The 19,801-nt window shown below is 38.7% G+C and overlaps 1 protein-coding gene across 1 annotated transcript in view; it reads right to left on the bottom strand.

Moving 5' to 3' along the window:
- The window catches only part of SNTG2 (syntrophin gamma 2), a 222,193-nt gene extending 207,319 nt beyond the window's left edge, over nucleotides 1-14,874 (bottom strand). Inside the window, exons 1-2 of the mRNA XM_088448850.1 lie at nucleotides 14,860-14,874; nucleotides 14,636-14,773 (exon numbers count right to left, since the gene is read on the bottom strand). Coding sequence (XP_088304976.1) covers nucleotides 14,636-14,773; nucleotides 14,860-14,874 — 153 coding nt within the window. The remainder of the gene's footprint in view (nucleotides 1-14,635; nucleotides 14,774-14,859) is intronic.
- Between the last annotated feature and the right edge of the window lie 4,927 nt (nucleotides 14,875-19,801).

Consider the following 19,801-nt stretch of genomic DNA (forward strand, 5'->3'; position numbering starts at 1 on the left):
GCAGCAGCGACAAGCGTGCGTCTGTCTGTTAAACGGTGGTGTAACCCTCAAAGTGCGCTCCACAAAAAATAAAAAAATTCTTCTTTTTTTTCTGTCTTTGTGAATTGTGTGGGCTGTAGCCGCACCTGCATCCTCAAAGCAGCAGTGACAAGCGTGCGTCTGTCTGTTAAAGGGTGGTGTAACCCCCAAAGTGCACTCCACAAAAAATAAAAAATTCTTCTTTTTTTTCTGTCTTTGTGAAATGTGTGGGCTGTAGCCACACCTGCATCCTCAAAGCAGCAGCGACAAGCGTGCATCTGTCTGTTAAAGGTTGGTGTAACCCCCAAAGTGTGCTCCAACCAAAATAAAATAATCTTCTTTTTTTCTGTGTTTGTGTGTGAAATGTATGCGCAGTAGCCACACCTGCATCCTCAAAGCAGCAGCGACAAGCGTGCGTCTGTCTGTTAAAGGGTGGTGTAACCCTCAAAGTGCGCTCCACAAAAAATAAAAAATTCTTATTTTTTTTTCTGTCTTTGTGAATTGTGTGGGCTGTAGCCGCACCTGCATCCTCAAAGCAGCAGCGACAAGCGTGCGTCTGTCTGTTAAAGGATTACATCGGTGACAGGCATGTCAGATAGTCCGTACATGTACTGGCAGGAAAAAGAGGCAATTTGGTGGCCCCTGTACAAACTGGCTCTATTTTACCTGAGTTGTCCCCCCTCCAGTGTGTACTCCGAAAAAGTGTTTAGTGCAGCCAGGAACCTTGTCAACGAAAGGCGTAGGAGGTTGCTTCCACAAAATGTGGAGAAGATGATGTTCATAAAAATTAATTATCAACTCTTCCAGGGAGACCAGCCTCCAGAACGTACAGAGGGACCTGTGGTGGTGGATTCCAGCGGGGACAAATTAATACTCTGTGAGGATGAGGATGTACACAACACTGAAGAGGGTGAGGAATCGGTAAATGAGGAGGATGAGGACGACATCTTGCCTCCATAGAGCCAGTTTGTGCAGGGTCAGATTAATTGCCAGCTTGTTTTGTGGGGGCCTAAATGAACCAATCATTTCAGCCACAGTCGTGTGGCAGACCCTGGCGCTGAAATGATTGGTTTGTTAAAGTGTGCATGTCCTGTTTATACAACATAATGGTGGGTGGGAGGACCCAAGGACAATTCCATCTTGCACCTCTTTTTTTACTTTGCATTATGTACTGTTTGCGGCCTAGTTTTTCAAACTGCCATCCTGTCTGCCACTGCAGTGTCACTCCTAGATGGGCCACGTGTTTGTGCCGCCCACTCGTGTCGCTTAGCATAGTCATCCAGCTACCTCGGTGCAACCTTTTGGACATAAAAACACTATTGTGAGGTGTGAGGTGTTCAGAATAGACTGGAAATGAGTGGAAATTAAGGTTATTGAGGTTAATAATAGCATAGGAGCAGAAAAACCCACAAATTCTGTGATTTTAGCTGTTTTTATGCTTTTTTAAAAAAAAATACAGATCCAAAACACAAAACTCAGAACCCAAAACACGGAAGGGTGGTTTTGGCAAAACCAATCCAGATCCAAAACACGAAGAAAGATCCAGATCCAAAACCAAAACACAAAACACGAAAAGTGGCCGGTGCACACCCCTAATATATATATATATATATATATATATATATATATATATATATTATATACATATATATATATATATTATATACACAGGTTGAGTCTCCCATATCCAAATATTCCGAAATACAGAATATTCCAAAATACCGAACTTTTTTAGCATGACTGAGATAGTGAAACCTTTGCTTTTTGATGGTTCAATGTACAAAAACTTTGTTTAAGGCACACAATTATTAATACAAAGTATACAATTACCTTCAGGCTTTGTGTATAAGGTGTATATGAAACATAATTGAATTTCATGCATGTACACAAACTTTGTGTGAGCCACAATATTATTGAAAATACTGTATAAAATGACCTGCCCGCTGTGTGTATAAGGTGTATATAACACATAAATTCACTCTGTGTTTAGATTTGGGTCCCATTCCCAAGATATTTCATTATGACATGCAAATATTCCAAAATATGGAATATTCCGATATCCAAAATACCCCTGGTCCCAAGCAATTTGGATATGGGAGACTCAACCTGTATATATATTTTTACAGGATAAAATGTGTGTTGCGCTAATAACTCCGACTCCTAAAAGAGTTTGTCCTTGTAGTCTTTTTAGGAAATCCTCACATAGTCCATTTATAATATATAGAATGCAGTTTCCCATGAAGGGTTTTATCACCTAAACCCAGAAATAGATAGGTCTAGGAAAAGAACAGGAGTGCAGATTGTAATAAAAATGTAAACTTTTTATAGATAAAAATATCGCTATGTGCTTTGCACCTCTGAGCCAGATTTGTACCCGGAAAGCCAGCAGGGGACTTCTCAGAAACAGTCGTCAGTGCGATGGATCTGCACCTTGCTGTGAGGTCCGGTCATTGAGTGTTTTCATCAATCATTATCCCAGGCACACCCAAATGCATTTCGTCATGAAAGACTTCAGCAGTGAGTGTCTGCTGGGATGATGATTGATGCAAACACTCCATAACGGACCTCACAGCAAGGTGCAGATCCATCGCATAGTGGTAACGTTCGGAGAGACGGACATTTCAAGTGACACCAGGCTTGTAATGAGTTGTTTGTTCTTAACTTAAATGTACGTGGTTATATTTTTAACTATATTGAGTAAAAATTTTTATTACAATCTGCGCTCCTGATCTTTTCCTAGACATATATACATACAGGTTGAGTCTCCCATATCCAAATATTCCAAAATACGGAATAATTTTGGCATGACTGAGATAATAAAACCTTTGATTTTTGATGGTTCAATGTACAAAAACTTTGTCTAAGGCACAAATTATTACAAATATTGTATAAAATTACCTTCAGGCTGTGTGTATAGAGTGTAAATGAAACATAAATTTTTTCATGTACGTACACAAACTTTGCTTGAGCCACAAAATTATTGAAAATATTGTATAAAATGACCTGCAGGCTGTGTGTATAAGGTATATATAACACATAAATGCATTCTGTGTGTATATTGGGGTCCCATTCCCAAGATATTACATTATGATATGCAATTATTCCAAAATACGGAATATTCCGTTATCCAAAATACCCCTGGTCCCAAGCATTGAAGCATTGTGGATATGGGAGACTCAACCTGTATATATATATATATATATATATATATATATATATATTAGGGATGTGCAGGCTCGGATGGGTTTGAGTTTGCACGTTGAGTTCGGATTTTTCCCTCCAAAAAAACGGAACTCAGAAAGAGGCACAATGTCATCTTACATGGACGAACATCATCATTCCTGGACTTTCCTGCACATCCCTAATATATATACATATATATATATATATATATATATACTGTATATACTATATATATAAAAATTATGATTAAAATGTATTACCTATGAATTATTTACAACCTAATGATATTTTTTTTCAGAATCTAAATAAATTGCACCAACAAAGAATATGATTTAGTCTTCACTACATAAATTAATTAGTTCTAAAATCTATCAAAATTAGTTTAGAATTAATAAGCATTACTTAGATAGCTAAGAACATGACAATATAGTCAGCACACTCCCAGGAGCTTGGAGGGAGGGTGTGTGTTAAAAAACACTTGTGTCAATATTTAAATTGAAAAAGACAAATATGTCTTTGAGAAAGCCCAAGATATCTACAGGCAAAACTCATAGGGCTGACTATACAGTATCCTGTAAGGCACCCAAGCTGGGCGGGTAGAATGTTTCACCATTACCTCTAGTTAGCTACCACACATGTCGAGAGTACAGCTCACACAAACATATTTTACTTAAATTAAATATAGACTATATACCTTCTAGAATTAACCATCAAGTATTAAAAAGAATATATTATGATATAATAATGCTTAGTAATTACTTTCTGTCATCAGATTGCAGGATCATTGATTTGTTCCACAGAATCTGAAAACATATGAAACTAACTATATATATATATATATATATTATATATATATATATATATGTTTTAAATAAATTAATTAATTAAAAAAAAAAAAAAGATAATGTTTGGCTACATACAGATGTGTCCTCATACACTGTTGCTCTAGTAATGGAGAATGGCATTATTTGTTGTAGAGGACTCTTAGAAGTAACAGAACGTTTCATGTATGACCTGTCAAATACTGCCATTCACAGATGGTGTTTAATGCAATAGTTTGCTTACCAAATGTGATTAGAATTACTTTCAGTGCATACAAGTAGTTTCTCTGGCAGGAGCTTACTATTGAACTGTTTTATCTATGTCAGCCACAAAGTCACTTTAGTGTAACATTGTAAAAGGTTAATGAGCATTTTAATTTTCAGTCTAGGTCTGATGCAGCAATGAAGAAGAAAATTATTAAATAACTATAAATTCATAAATGCAATCAAATCCATTGTCTTTGGTTTTTATCCCGCTAGGCTCTCCACTTTGGCTTCAGGTAAGGATTATTTAACTAAGATTAACCAATGAAGGTTATTTTGTTCTTTCAGTATTTTTTAGTCTTTAGGTATGTACATAAAACTTTGTGCTAAAAACAATACTGAGGGGTAAATGTACTAAAGAGCACTTTGGGGCGATTTTATGTTTTTCTGCGATTTCCCGTAGATTTTGCAGATGGCATTAGATCATTGGTCAAAACATTGTATGCTTTACACAGTCCACAATAGAATCATGAATTTACTAAGAATCATGTAGTTAAAAACTTTGAAAATCACAATAAAATAGAGCTGAATAAAAGTATTAAATAGACCCTGTGAGTGGCGGGTTTCATCAGAAACACTGCACAGATCAGTATGGGTATGGGTAGAAGTAGCAAATGTGGAGCAACATTCCCTTCCCTCCGTCAATAACTGTTTAACACAAATATTGTTATTTTTGAATACTCTATTCTCAGTTGTCTACTGTTATATATTGTCAAAGGATCAGGTTATAGTTGACGTCTCGTGGGGTAAACAGCAATTCATTGCAGGCAGCAGCGAGTTAGTAGCACCTCAGTCCAGGGTCTTGGTACAAATGTCTGCAGTTAGTTTTACTTGAGAGAACAAAATAAAAAAAAACAAATATAATTCTAGTCGGTCTGGCTCTAACATACAATTTTCTCTCTCAAGGTGGAAGGACCTAGTGTCCAACTCATAGAAAAGTATTTAGCACAGGACTAACGTTCACTAGCAAATAAGAGTGGGCAGGTTTATCCACTTGGCATCCCCAATGATGAAATCATTGTGCTCAAACAGACATAGGGCAAAGTTTACTAAGTGGCAGGTTCTAAAACCCGGAGGTTTGGTGGCGGTTTGACGGCGGGTTCAATTCTGTTCTAAACCCTGGGGGTTTGGTGGCAGTTTTGCAGTGGTCTCTAAATGACAGCCCTGTTCTATTCTATTCTAAAATGTGTTTTGATGGCGGTTTTGCAGCAGTTTTGGCCTTCGTAAATCTGCTGATCGCAAAACCGCTGCCAAACCACCATTAAACCGCTGGGGTTTAAAACCCACCGATTAGTAAATTTTGCCCATAGTGACACCCAAATGAGATCAAATTTTAATTTTAGTTTGTCATAGTCCTTGACATCAGAAAAAAATTATTTTGTGGGTCCTGTCTACCCATGATATTTATGATCCATTCCAGTCAGGATTCAGGAGAAGACATAGCACTGAGACAGCTCTAGTATGTGTGCTTAATGATCTTCTGATGGCAAGAGACAGAGGTGATTGTTCAATCTTAATCCTTCTGGATCTCTCTGCAGCATTTGATAACGTGGACCACGGGATTCTAATTGAGAGCCTGAAAAATTTTTGTGGACTGGATGGCACAGTCCTTAGCTGGTTCAAATCGTTTCTGACTGGCACATCACAGAGAGTTTCTTCTGGCGTAAACTCTTCATCACTAGTGCCACTTCCATGTGGTGTCCCACAGGGTTCTATACTATCTCCCATGCTTTTTGCAGTATACATGCTACCATTGGGTGAAATAATCAGACGTCATGGCCTGTTCTACCACTGCTATGCAGATGATACACAACTGTACTGTCCTTTGCTCCAGGTACAAAGGACCCCATAACAACCCTAAATGGCTGCCTAGCTGAGCTTCAGGAGTGGATGAGTGCCAGTTGGCTGCGACCGAACCCTGATAAAACAGAGATCCTTATGATAGGTCACAAGTCAGGGCTACAGCATAGCCAACCAACAGGACTTATGCTTGGGGGATCCGAATTTCAAATAACTGAACATGTGCAGAATCTTGGTGTTGTCCTGGATAGTGGCTTGACACGTAAACATCAGGTATCAGCCACAATCAAATCCTCATTCTTTCATCTGAGAAACATAGCCAGAATCAAGCACTTAATTCCCTCAGAAGATCTGCCTAAAGTCACACATGCAGTTATATCATCACGCTTAGACTACTGCAACGCCCTCTACCTTGGACTCCCAGCAAAAGAATTGCACTGCTTGCAGATGGTACAAAATGCAGCTGCCAGGCTATTAACCAACCAGCCCCGTTCCAGCCACATAACACCCATTCTCTACTCCCTTCACTGGCTGCCTGTCAGATGGCAAATTGTTTTCAAAGATTGGCTTATTAACTTACAAAGCCCTACATGACCATGGCCCAGGGTACCTAAAAAGCAGCTTCTGATTCCTTACCGTCCCACTTGATTACTGCGATCTGTTAACGAATTACTATTAACAGTACCTAGAATCTCCCGGAATTTGTCTGGGGGTCGAGCTTTCAGTTTTGGGGCTCCAACATTATGGAACTCACTTCCGTGCACAGTTCGAGAGGCCTGCACTCTAGAATCCTTCAATAATAGACTCAAGACTTACCTCTTCACCCAAGCATTTCACTAATGTCCCTTGTTTAAGCTTATTTTGTATTTTGTACTGTAAAGGCAAATGTAAAGCACTTTGAGTCCTTTAGGAGAAAAGCGCTATATAAATAATGGCCTGCCCACTCATTTTTTTAGGCCAACTTTCTCTCTCAGCTGTTTTTTCACAAGTTGTTAAGTAGGCTTCAACATCATTGCTCTTTACCATCTTCTGCAGAAAATTATTTACCCATATGGAGCTAGTTGTGACGTCCCTGGAATTATTTCAAGACAAGGCTGCTAGATTCTGCATTACATATTGTAAAGCTTCACGGTCTTGGTGCTATTGCTTGCATAGTTCATCAATGACAAATTGCTGTTGCCTATAATTTTCCTCAATATGCAATAGCTGCTGCTTATGAGCCTTAAGAGGCTAACTGCTGCATCATGGCAGCTTCCTCCTGAGCTGCGGTAGCCTGTAGCAATGCCTTAACTATGGCTTTCAGGTTATCTCTTGGTGCAACTAAGGAAGCAGAATCTGGCTTCTCCAAGCATCTGGTGATACCACAACCAAGAAGTTTACAAAATAATAATCTTTTCACAAAAAAAATGGGTGTCTGTCACTTTAAATATTTAATTTTTTATGGCTGCAATTTAAATGCAATGCTTGCATTCTCTACTATGTATTGCAAGATAAGGTTAGGGTTGCCATCTCCTGGGGTAAATGACAGTACCTTTCATACAGCAACCAATTAGTAACATAACAGTCCAGGGTCATGGTACATGTTTCCGCAGCTAGTTTTATTTGAGAGCACAAAATAAACAAAACATAAAAATAAATTCTAGCCTGTCTGGCTCTAACTAACATATAATTCCCTTTCTCAAGGTGGAAAGACCTAGTGTCCAACTCACAAAACATCATTTAGCACAGCACGGTCTCGCCCTCTTTGCAGGCCTCATCATGCTCCTAAGGCAGTGAGAGACAGACTATAGAAACTGACCCACCTTTTATCACCCTCTAACTGGTGGTCTGGCAATTAAGGCTGCTAATTAATTGCTAACTGTCTACCAGACATACGTAAGCTAGAAACCTTGGACATATATATCTCCCCTTCAATACTTCCATAGTAATATTGTCATGATATGATCACTAATTTAATGTCCCATTAACTCATTATTATCCTATATTCTTCCTAACACTTAATTTTTTTACAGTCTGTTATCACTCACCACTCATCTAGGAAGGGGCCCCCTTCTCTCCGGTGGTGCAGTAGACTCTGGCATTGTGCGCCCATGCCAAGTTCCGGGGACATACTGCACATGTGTGAATCACCGGAAAATGGCCACTGTGGCCATTTTCCGGTAATTTTAACAGCTTTATAGCCAGTGCCAGGCCAGCGGAGCATTTATATGGATGCAGGGTGTGTGGACCCCCTTGGACCCAGGGGCCCATGTGCTCTGCACACCTTGCACCCATTATAGATATGCCCCTGCCACCATTGTGTATTTCTTTCTCCCTATAGCATCTGTACATCTTTACCTCTGTTCCATTGCCTCACTCGTCATGGCATCTGTATACAGCTACCATGGCCACCAAGATCCATCACCTAAAACACAGCTATGCATGGCTCAGTATCAGAGAGTGGGCTGAGAAGAGCAGGTGCACACTATAAGCACTAAGAAAACAAATAATCAAAAATATCTATAATAGACTGTAATAATTAACATGGTTTTAAATGTGGTTTTAAAGGTGGGCAAACATCTTTGGCCAAACACATACTAAGAAACCATACATTTAAACCATGTTAATTATTACAGTCTATTATAGATTATTTGTTTTCTTAGTGCTTATAGTGTGCACCTGCTCCTCCCCCCCCCTCTCCTTTTTGCTGTAGAACTACTGGTCTCAGCATGGTAGCACCTATTATCATGTTTAATATTAAGATGTGCAGCCCAGCCCCTCCCATTTCCTGTGTGTGTGTATTTAAGGTACACTCTGAAGGTGAGACCCCTTCTTTGGGCTAGCACTCTTCCTGCCTGCCCCAGGTGATTTTAACTGGTATGGGTCCTTGCATTGCAGTACACACATCTAATGGGCTCTATGATAGGTAAGTCCTTGATAAATTAATTAGTGTGTTAGTATTAGAGATGTTAGGGACCCACCTGTATAAGGTTCACCGTGACGTGGTAGGTGGGCAAACATCTTTGGCCAAACATGTACTAAGAAACCTTACATTTAAAACCATGTTAATTATTACAGTCTATTATAGATATTTTTGATTATTTGTTTTCTTAGTGCTTATAGTGTGCACCTGCTCCTCCCCCCCCCTCTCCTTTTTGCTGTAGAACTACTGGTCTCAGCATGGTAGCACCTATTATCATGTTTAATATTAAGATGTGCAGCCCAGCCCCTCCCATTTCCTGTGTGTGTGTATTTAAGGTACACTCTGAAGGTGAGACCCCTTCTTTGGGCTAGCACTCTTCCTGCCTGCCCCAGGTGATTTTAACTGGTATGGGTCCTTGCATTGCAGTACACACATCTAATGGGCTCTATGATAGGTAAGTCCTTGATAAATTAATTAGTGTGTTAGTATTAGAGATGTTAGGGACCCACCTGTATAAGGTTCACCGTGACGTGGTAGGTGGGCAAACATCTTTGGCCAAACATGTACTAAGAAACCTTACATTTAAAACCATGTTAATTATTACAGTCTATTATAGATATTTTTGATTATTTGTTTTCTTAGTGCTTATAGTGTGCACCTGCTCCTCCCCCCCCTCTCCTTTTTGCTGTAGAACTACTGGTCTCAGCATGGTAGCACCTATTATCATGTTTAATATTAAGATGTGCAGCCCAGCCCCTCCCATTTCCTGTGTGTATTTAAGGTACACTCTGAAGGTGAGACCCCTTCTTTGGGCTAGCACTCTTCCTGCCTGCCCCAGGTGATTTTAACTGGTATGGGTCCTTGCATTGCAGTACACACATCTAATGGGCTCTATGATAGGTAAGTCCTTGATAAATTAATTAGTGTGTTAGTATTAGAGATGTTAGGGACCCACCTGTATAAGGTTCACCGTGACGTGGTAGGTGGGCAAACATCTTTGGCCAAACATGTACTAAGAAACCTTACATTTAAAACCATGTTAATTATTACAGTCTATTATAGATATTTTTGATTATTTGTTTTCTTAGTGCTTATAGTGTGCACCTGCTCCTCCCCCCCCCCCCCCTCTCCTTTTTGCTGTAACATTAAGATCTCACAGAAATGCTGGCAGGGTTAAACCTTGAGGCTGTAGATGGATTGGGTCTGATGACATCGGGTTATGTTAATAGGGTTGGCCAGTAATGGTTCAGTGGTTGGAGTGTAGGTGCTGTTGCTTTATATTTTTAATTCTTTTTCATCTGATCTTCCCTCCCATCCTTTGTTTTTGTTTTGGACAATTGCCAATTGTTGTGGTGGGTAAGTGTGGCCGACCAGTTGCAGTTGTGTTGTGATTCCACCCTCCTGGTTGGAGCAACCATATCACCCATTCGGGTTGATATGTGATGGCATGATATGAACAGTCAGTTCTGGAAAAGCTACCCCCCCATATTATTTATCTTTTCTTCAATGCACATAATTGGTGCATTGGGATGGGGATGGCTGTTGCCTCATCTTTAACTTAACCCATGGCCTAAATGTGGTGTTCTTTGATATCCCTAGTCGCCAAGGTCTGGCCACCTTTTTGTCCACCACTATTTTAATAATTTATCATCAAAAATTATGATCAATTTAACCACCATAGTTTCCTGGAGAAATTTATTTAGGTGTTCCGAGTCGAACCGAGTCCCAGTTCAGGTCTTCCCGCGGTTCTGAACTCGGATTTTAAAAAAAAGACTTGGGTTTTGGATTGCATGTAAACAGGTCAAAATGACATGATTTTAGCTGTTTTTTTATTTATTTTTTTAAAATACAGATCTAAAATCAAAACATGTGAGGGTGGTTTTGCAAAACCAAAACACGAAGATGCATCCGGATTCAAAACCAAAACCAAAATATGGGGGTAAACGCATATCTCTAGTTATTATGTTACCATGTTTAGTCTTAAGATGGCTGAAGCCAAACAATTGTCAGCCATGAAGGCTTTTGATGCCAACCATAATTCAAAGTTTTTTGTTATGTAGGATCAAAGCAAAGGACATTATATTTAATGCTGTAACAAAGTCATTGTTGATTATCATTAATATTCTAATTATTTCAAATGCAGTAACAGTCTCTTTTGTATTCTATACTGAAGCACATGAATTTTTATGAAATGCTATTTAAGTAGTGATTTTACTTGTTCTTTTCACTGCATCATACTTAGCTTTACAGATCATTACAATCAGAAGTAACTGACATTGACAAGGTGTTTAATTCTGCATAATAGGGTCAATAGAGAAGCCTAATATAAAACATCATTATAAGAAATAGATATAAATTATGAACAAATATAATTTTTTTATGCTACATGATACTTTTTATCATTATAATAATTCCTGATAAAAGTAAACATTTGCACTTCTATTAAATGCATTGGCGCAGAAGAAATAAGGCCATGTAGGACATTTTGTAGGCTTAGTAGATAAAAGAGATAGATAGAAATTTTATGAAAATGAAGAATAGTTCAATGTAGAATAACATGTTCCTGAAATGAATGTGAATCAATAATGCACAATTAGAATTCTATATACGCTACATTGATAGCTTCACCAGTATAGTTTGCCTACCTATTGATATTTATCATTGCATTAATAAGAACGTAACAATCATATATTGATTTAAAAGACGATTATGAACATTATGGAGCCAGGTATAAATTTATAGACTAAATATACATCAGAATAGTGTCCAGCGACGTAACAGGGCAGCAGTGCGCCGTTATGAGGGCAATGGCTTCCAAAAGTGGAGCACTGCCCAAAGCTCCACAGGCAGCAGAGGTCCTTTCTAGGCTCCCTGCAAGCCACAAACAGGTGCCATGGGGCAATGATTGTGCCTCCCCCATCGCCCTGCGCATCAGCTCTGCTCAAACACCCTTAGTTACGGCCCTGCACATGCCTATTGGCACTTTCAGAATATGTGTATGTCAGTAATGCTGGTCCCACTCACATCTGGGCTCATTTAGAGTTTATTACTTCTCTGTTCTTATTATTCTGTGCATGACATGTATTTTCATACAGTGCATGTGCACAAAACAACTACGCTTCCCTGTATATCAAGTTTCCGCATATCTGCAACTTACGATACCTTACACATGGAGAGATGGTGCAGGGAAGATAAGGGTGGGAAGCAGTAATGGCACATTCATGTATTTTCAATTAGACAATAATGCAGATGTGCCTGTCAGGAGACATGTGGGTGCCGTAGGGTTGATGTAAATATACTTGCTGATGATGCTTAATATTGGACTGAATTATTGTATTGTACACAACATAATAAATAAATAAAAATTGCATGTTTAATTACATTTATAAGGATGTGTAGAAATAGGGTAATGCGCCATCTTCAGTATTGTGTACTAACAAATATGCCTAACAATTCCACATCCTATACAGTACTTCTGTCAAGTATACAACATTGCATATTTGTCCAACTCTAAATAAGCCCCTTTTACACTAGACTTACCCTCAATAGCTCTGGACAGAGTGGACATGCTTGGTGGAAGTTCTCAGGTGACTCCCAGGACCTGCTTTTCTTGCCACCTTTCTCCAGATCTTCCAATAATGCTTCTTGTTATACCATCTCTATTCAGTAGTCTGTTTGAGCGCACTGCTACTATTCAGGCTGCAGCTGTGGGCTAGTCCTCTATCAGTTCATTCTTCTGATTATGGCTGCTGGGACTCTAATTGTCTGTCTCTATGCATTCACAGTCTGGCTTTCCTTCTGCCCCCTACAAATATAGGCCATGGCTGCAGAATCAGGCCCTTTCTCATTCTGTCATTCATGTCCTTATCCTCTCTTGTCTAGATTACTGTAGTCTACTACTCTCTGGCCTTCCTATCTCCTGCCTCGCACCTCTTCAGTCTATACTGAACTCTGTGCTGGCCTACCTCTGGCAGTCACTAAACTGCCTCCCTGTCCCATACAGAATGAAATTCAAACTTTTCTAACACTAAAGACTCTACCTTCTGCTTCCTTTGTATCCAAACCTAGCCTTATTGGTTTCTCCAATAATTATGTTATCTGTACATTGTAATAATTTGAAAAGTTGTGGAATTGTTTATATCAGCTTGTACATATGCTACAAGTTGTTTGTTCCATCCCCTTTGTATAGCACTAGGGAACCCTCATGGTGTCAGCTAAACCCATGTTCTAATAGGACCTTTATGGGCCTATAAATCTCTCTGTTCTATAGTTCTCATATAAATGCAACTAGTATTTACTTTACATGCAAAAACATATTTTTATGTGTGACATGGTTTGTCCAGGTGTAAAGTTACTCCTTTTTCTGCCTTGCTCCCATCTCAGAATCAGGCCCTTTATTTATACTGATCATTTCTCTCCTCATCAAGCTTTTGTAGGAGCAACATAATGTAATAGCAAATCTCAAGGACCTCCTCTAACAGTGCATGAGTCTTGGAGATACTTTGCCATTGCTAGCCAATGCTAGTGAGCATTTTAGACCAAGGGCAGATATGTTGATAAAGAGCACTGTTATCTTTATGTGGTATTTCAGGCTTTACACTTCTCTGTTATCTATAAGATATGTGCTGTCTACAGTAGCCTGAATTTAAATCCATGTTGAACAATTTAAAGGCCAGTACACACTAGACGATGTCTAGTGTGTTTACCGACCTTGTCAGCGATGGGACATAGCAGGGGTGCGCGGCATTGGCGAGTGCATACACACTTGCCGATGCTGGCAGCTATGGAGCAACAATGGGGGCCATGCTGCATTCGGCAGCAGGGCCCCGCTAACAAATGCATGCAGGTCCAATGGGCGATGTCGCTGACAATGCGCGGGAGCATGTTACATCAGCGACATAGCGGGTACACAATAGATGTGTCCATTATGCTGCTCCGATCTGCTAGATATGACAACATAACGTCTAGTGTGTACCCGGCATTAAAGTATATGCAGCTATCAATAGGTGAGGGTTACCAATTAGCAATGGCTGTTTATCTTATCGGCAAAACCCGACTTAGCTGAGCCAGGATTCCTGCAATTCAGTTATCCTGAGCAAGTGATGCACAACATTGCCTAGATTTTATTCATTTATTTTTTGTCTTTCTCTCCTCTATCTCTCTTCCCCACCCTTTTCTCTCTCTTCCTATTCCCAGCACTTCCTCCCCACCTCTCCTTCACCCTCCCCCACTGTGATCTCTCTATTACCCCCCTCTCATTTTTCTCTGTGCATCTTTAACATTGCTGTGAGGGGTCAGAGGTCAGTCCAACTATCCTTACATTCCAACATGACATCATTTGTATCAGGCTCCAACTTTATATGTATAGATTTATTGCTACAATGTTTTTCACACAATGATTTTATACATACTTAACTAAAACAATTGACTCTTTAACATGATAACATAATGTTGTTTGCCAATAATAGAGAAATTGGAAAATATTGCATGATTTTCTTACATTTTCAGTTGAAATATTTTATTCCAAACATTGTAGGCTTTATATTGTATTTGGGCTTCCAGTAAACATACAGAGTGCTGGTGGGAATAATCACGGAATCATTTAAGTATCTTTGAAATATTCTGATTTATCAAGCAGAGCACTTACATTTGCACTTTGCTCACTTCCACTCAGACAGACAACGTCTTGTTTTTGTATGGTTAGTGCCTCCTTTGTAAGCCTGAGTCGTACATCACAAGCATTTTCTGAACCTTCATTATACAGCTGTGCAAAACCAGATTTAGTCTGTGGATGAAGAAAAGAACATGTTGCCTTTGAGATAAGTAAAAGAAGATAGTCACCAAATAAACAAAATAATAAATCTCATGTACAAATTCCCTGTGCATTTCTTCTTTCGTTTTCAAGAAAATGTTTTATGCAATCTGACAAATTTTTAAAAATATGTTTTGACCTGAGTGATACAATTATGTAATAAATGTATTTACATTTACATTATTATTATTTCTGATATGGTATTGATTTGGTATTCCTTATGCCTATTTATTGGTGGATATAGGGACACTCATCAACACTAATAAATCAATGAGTAGAGATAACCCAACTTCCCATTATTCATTTCATTGGACGATTCGCAATACAGGGCCAATAATTATTTAATAGCTAATCATTTTATAAATGTTTTATTCCATGTTCCCACTAAAAGCACTGAACATTTTGTTCCATTTATTGGTTTTAATTTTTTTTTTATAGAATTGTTAATTATTTTGCATTTTAAATAACAATTTTGTTGAAAAACAACCTTTTTGTAGAGATATGCAGTTAGTTTTCCTGGAAAATTAACACACCCGAATTTTGGGGTTCGGAGTCGAATAAAGTCCCGGCTTGAATCACTTTTGGGGTTTGCGAGTAGAACCAAGTGCTGGTTCGGGTCTGCTGTAAGTTTGGAACTCGGATTCATAACCTGAATCTAGGTTTTGGTTTGCATTTAAACAGGTCCAAATTACAACATTTTATCTGTTTTTATCAATTTTAAAGCACTCCAAAACCAAATCCAAACCAAAAACCTTAAGGGTGGTTTTGCCAAATCCAAAACCAAGACCATAACATTTGAAGGTTGTTTTGCCAAAACCAAAACTAAAACACGACATTCTCTACATTTTTTATGCCAATTTTGCTACAAATTCCTAACTAATTTAATCACCAGCAAAATGCTTAAATTCATATATATTCAAAATTTCAAATGTTCTAAAGTGGTGTTTTTTTCATTTACTGTATGACTGCAATTCATTCCACCAGATTTGTTACTAATACATTCACAATCATCATTATTACTTTGAAAAGTTTGTGAAATTGAACATCTCTATACTGGCTAGTTGCAACCCCACTTATTTTTAAATATGGAAGAAATGTTTCAACTATGTGTCAAACACTCCAGTCTTTCTGTACATAGCAGGTATCAGTGAGCTATGATGTATTAAGAGATCATATCCAAGCTGAAATTTAAATTAACTTATTTATCTGTTACTTAATGGATTTGAATATTACAGCATACAGTATTTAATCTGAATTTTTTGAAAGAGGCTTTGTGGCCACAGGTGTATATATTTAATAATGACAGTTTTTTTTAAGTGTAATATGATCATATATTTGATTTGTTATCTTTTTATTCAGTGCTGATTGTTAGTGTTCCAGAAATCTTATTTGTTCTTGTCTAGGTCTTGGTTTTGGGGACTAAGTATCGCTTATGGTGTAATAGTTATCATTGCAAGCTCACATCACTGCCCTATGTGGAGTTTGTATATTCTCCCTGTGCTTGCGTGGGTTTCATCCGGGTACTCCGGTTTCCTCCCACAATCCAAAAATATACTGGTAGGTTAAATGGCTCCTGGCAAAAACATAGGGTCTGATTCAGATATGTACGTTCATCCGATGATGAACGTACATCTCCGATGTTTCCGGGCATTTCTAGAACGGGTCCTATGATCACTCTTGCAGACCCCCCCCAACTGGCAGCATGATTGACACTGCAGTGTTTGGGGGCAGAGTGGGGAAACGGGGGCGTGACTCTCTGCTATCCAACTTCAGAATTTGCTATTTACACCCCAAACCTATCTATTGCATATGATGAACATCTATAGACTAGATTATCATCCATGTGGCTATGTGCAGGCTTGTTAAATCCCAGTTAACTCCAGTGTTCCTCTGACACCTTTATTGTTTATATTTACTGCTGTATTGGATTGAGAATGCTGGCTCAATACAGGGTCACATAATTGTTTGCTTCCATTTTCACCTCCTAGTGATTTTTACTCGCCTTCCTGGTCCTTCAATAAATATGCTGAGGTTGCTTTTACGACAATAGTTGCATATGTGTAGCTGGTGTTAGGTAATGATATGGAAACATTTTTTTACTCATCTCTATTACTGATAAAAGGTTAACAAACTGGTAAGTAATTCAACATTTTTAACTTATATATATTATATTGGTGGCATTTGACTAAAAGATGATATATTACTATTCCTTCTTATATCTGTGTTGTGTTTTGAGAATACAATGAAGATGACAGAATCAATCATAACTAATTAGCTGCTGACATACTGCGTGTAAAGTAATTAAAAAATACATTAGCACTTGTTTTCTAATGATTAAGATCATGTAGTTTGAATACCAACTGGTTAGTACAAGTACCAGGAACTAATGTAATTACTGTTAAGTGTAACACTGAACCCCAGAGCTTTTACACAATAAGACTTGAGTGATATCCAGTTTAGAAGACTGGACACTAAAAAGAAAATCATTCTGAGGCCAGGTTTTAGCATCCTTGGTGCAGCAGTAGGGCTGAATCCGCTTTTATCTTGCTTCTTTGTAATATTGATAAATAATCTTTGTATCGTAAAAACTGACTTTGATAATACTTAATAATTAATAAGCTTTTAATCTAAATTTAAAATGACTGTAAAAGTGATACAAAATAATTAATGCTGGTGTTTTCACTTATTTTAATATGTGTGCATTAGATAAATCAATTGATTTTTGTTTCTGAACCAGTGAACAACTTATTGGCCTCCCTTTGACCATGTCCTACCATCAGCTGATGCCGCCTTTAAGTTCTTTACCAATACGACACTTACTCTTGCGACACACCAGGGCAAATTGAGGCACATGTGTGTAATATAAAGTTAATTAAGGAAATGTTTTATTCCCAGTCACTTCCCCATTAAAACATAACGATGTGAGACATGTTTTATTATGGGGCAAGCATGTAGGTGTTACTGTGTAGATTAAATTAGGTGGTTTTTGGAAAAAAAGAGAAGGGAAGACATATGTATGCACTTTATTTTAATCTGATAGAATAATGTATACAATAAATATATATATTTTTCTGTCATATTCATATAAGTAAAATAGCATTATGTCTTGCATGTGAATTTTAAAAATAATAAATGCAACACATATGGAAGCGCAAACCTGGCTTATAGTTTTGGGGTGATCCGAAATCTTATTTTCTGCTTTAATCTCTAAAGTCCTGACTACACCCTGATGCTCTTTCAGACAATTGCTCTACTCCTCTTATACCTGCGTAAATATCCTAAATATGATAGCTATGTCTTAGGCCACATCTTCATTGCTATATCTAAGACATCCACCATTTAATTGTGTAAAAATTAATCCCCGTCCTGTTGATAAATTTCTCACCACACTCCAGTTTTCTTTTCGAGATGATCTTCCCATAATGCACCTCTGCATCCTTCTCATTGGTCGAGAAGGCTAAGTGGCATGAATTTCTTACTGATGGTGAATGCTTCTGTCTTATTCAATCTAATGTGCCTGGGGGCACAAAGTTCTCATTTAGAAATAGAGCCTGAATCCAAGTCGGACGCAGTTGTGCCCGTCCTTTCATCTTTTGTCGCAGTGATGTCTGCGACTTTATGATAAATCTGCTACAAACTCCTTCCCTGGTGAACATCCATGTGTTTGACTGTGCAAGGACTGAGCTGCCCACTTGCAGAAGCATTGCATTACTGTCTGCTGCGACTCTAAACACATCATCGGTCGAACTTGCACCAACCCCACGGTAGTTGCAGTTTCTTTATGGCCTCCTATATGAGTGGCTGTGCGACTATGTACACAACAGGATTCAGCGACACGCCTGCAGCACTCCCATAAGACACAACATCTCTATATATCTTCTTAGCCACCCCCTTTACCTCCCAGTCACTGCCCAGGAAGGCCCCTTACATTTCTACCACTGTGCATCTAAGTTTGCTCTGTGACTCTGTACAAACAAAGTTGGGATAAATACGCGGCGCGATTCAGATGCGCAGGCAAAAGGTATTGCCCTAATGCATCGGACATCGCCCGTGTCAGACTCAGAACAGGCCCCTAATGAGGATTCGGGTCAATAACATGCAATGAGTTTGACTTATCAGGGATTGTAGAGTTATATTCCTAGGTACTTGTTCATATTTGTTTGTAATTGATGAATGATTGTATTTGAGCCTTTTCATGAGTTCTTTCCTCTCCTACTATTCCTGTATTTTCTTCTGTGAGCCCCTCCCCCATACTTCCCCCATACTTGCTTTAAAACATTTATACAGTATGGAGCTGTCAGTGGTCTGTCGAAGCTGGATTATTGGCTGAGACAAGATCAGTTTAAAATTGAATCGCAGTGACACCATCTTGCGACTGGCCGCAAGACGCCATTTTGCGAAGTGGCTGCCTAGGCGCCATTTTGGATGGACTCACATTTTAGTACATGTGGCGATGGTGCCATTAGCGTCATGCAAAAGCATCTGTGACCATCATCATATGTTGCGGCGATTCACTAAAAGCCTATTTCATTACTTTACGTATTATAAGGGATATATTCCAGAAATGGCTTTACAGTATTGCATTAAGCAAGTGGCCAGGTGACAACTGGCTTGTGTAGATAAGCTTCCTGCATAGTGTTTGCCCACTACGGGTGGTCTGGCTAGAATAAATAAGCAGGCTTCCTGCAATGACATGATTTCGGGGGCTGGAGTGTCACCTTGGGTCTGTCTCTTGTAGTTGGGATATTTTGCATTTTCACACAAGAGACCGACAGAGGTATCTTTCCTTTGAACACAGGAAAGGTGGGAGGGCCTGTTGACAGGACATGTAGAAATAGCTAGAAAATGTTAGAGACAAATGCACTCATCTTCATACACACATTAAATATGTCTTTATATCAAACCCTGAATTCCCACACATTTCATATTCACTCATAAGGTTCAATAAGCATCAAAATGTATGATTTAAGTTGGTTTAGGTAGTTTAAATGCTGAGAAATA

Source organism: Taudactylus pleione, unplaced genomic scaffold, assembly GCF_031769625.1.
Source record: "Taudactylus pleione unplaced genomic scaffold, aTauple2 ptg000468l, whole genome shotgun sequence".
Classification (NCBI taxonomy): Eukaryota; Metazoa; Chordata; class Amphibia; order Anura; family Myobatrachidae; genus Taudactylus; species Taudactylus pleione.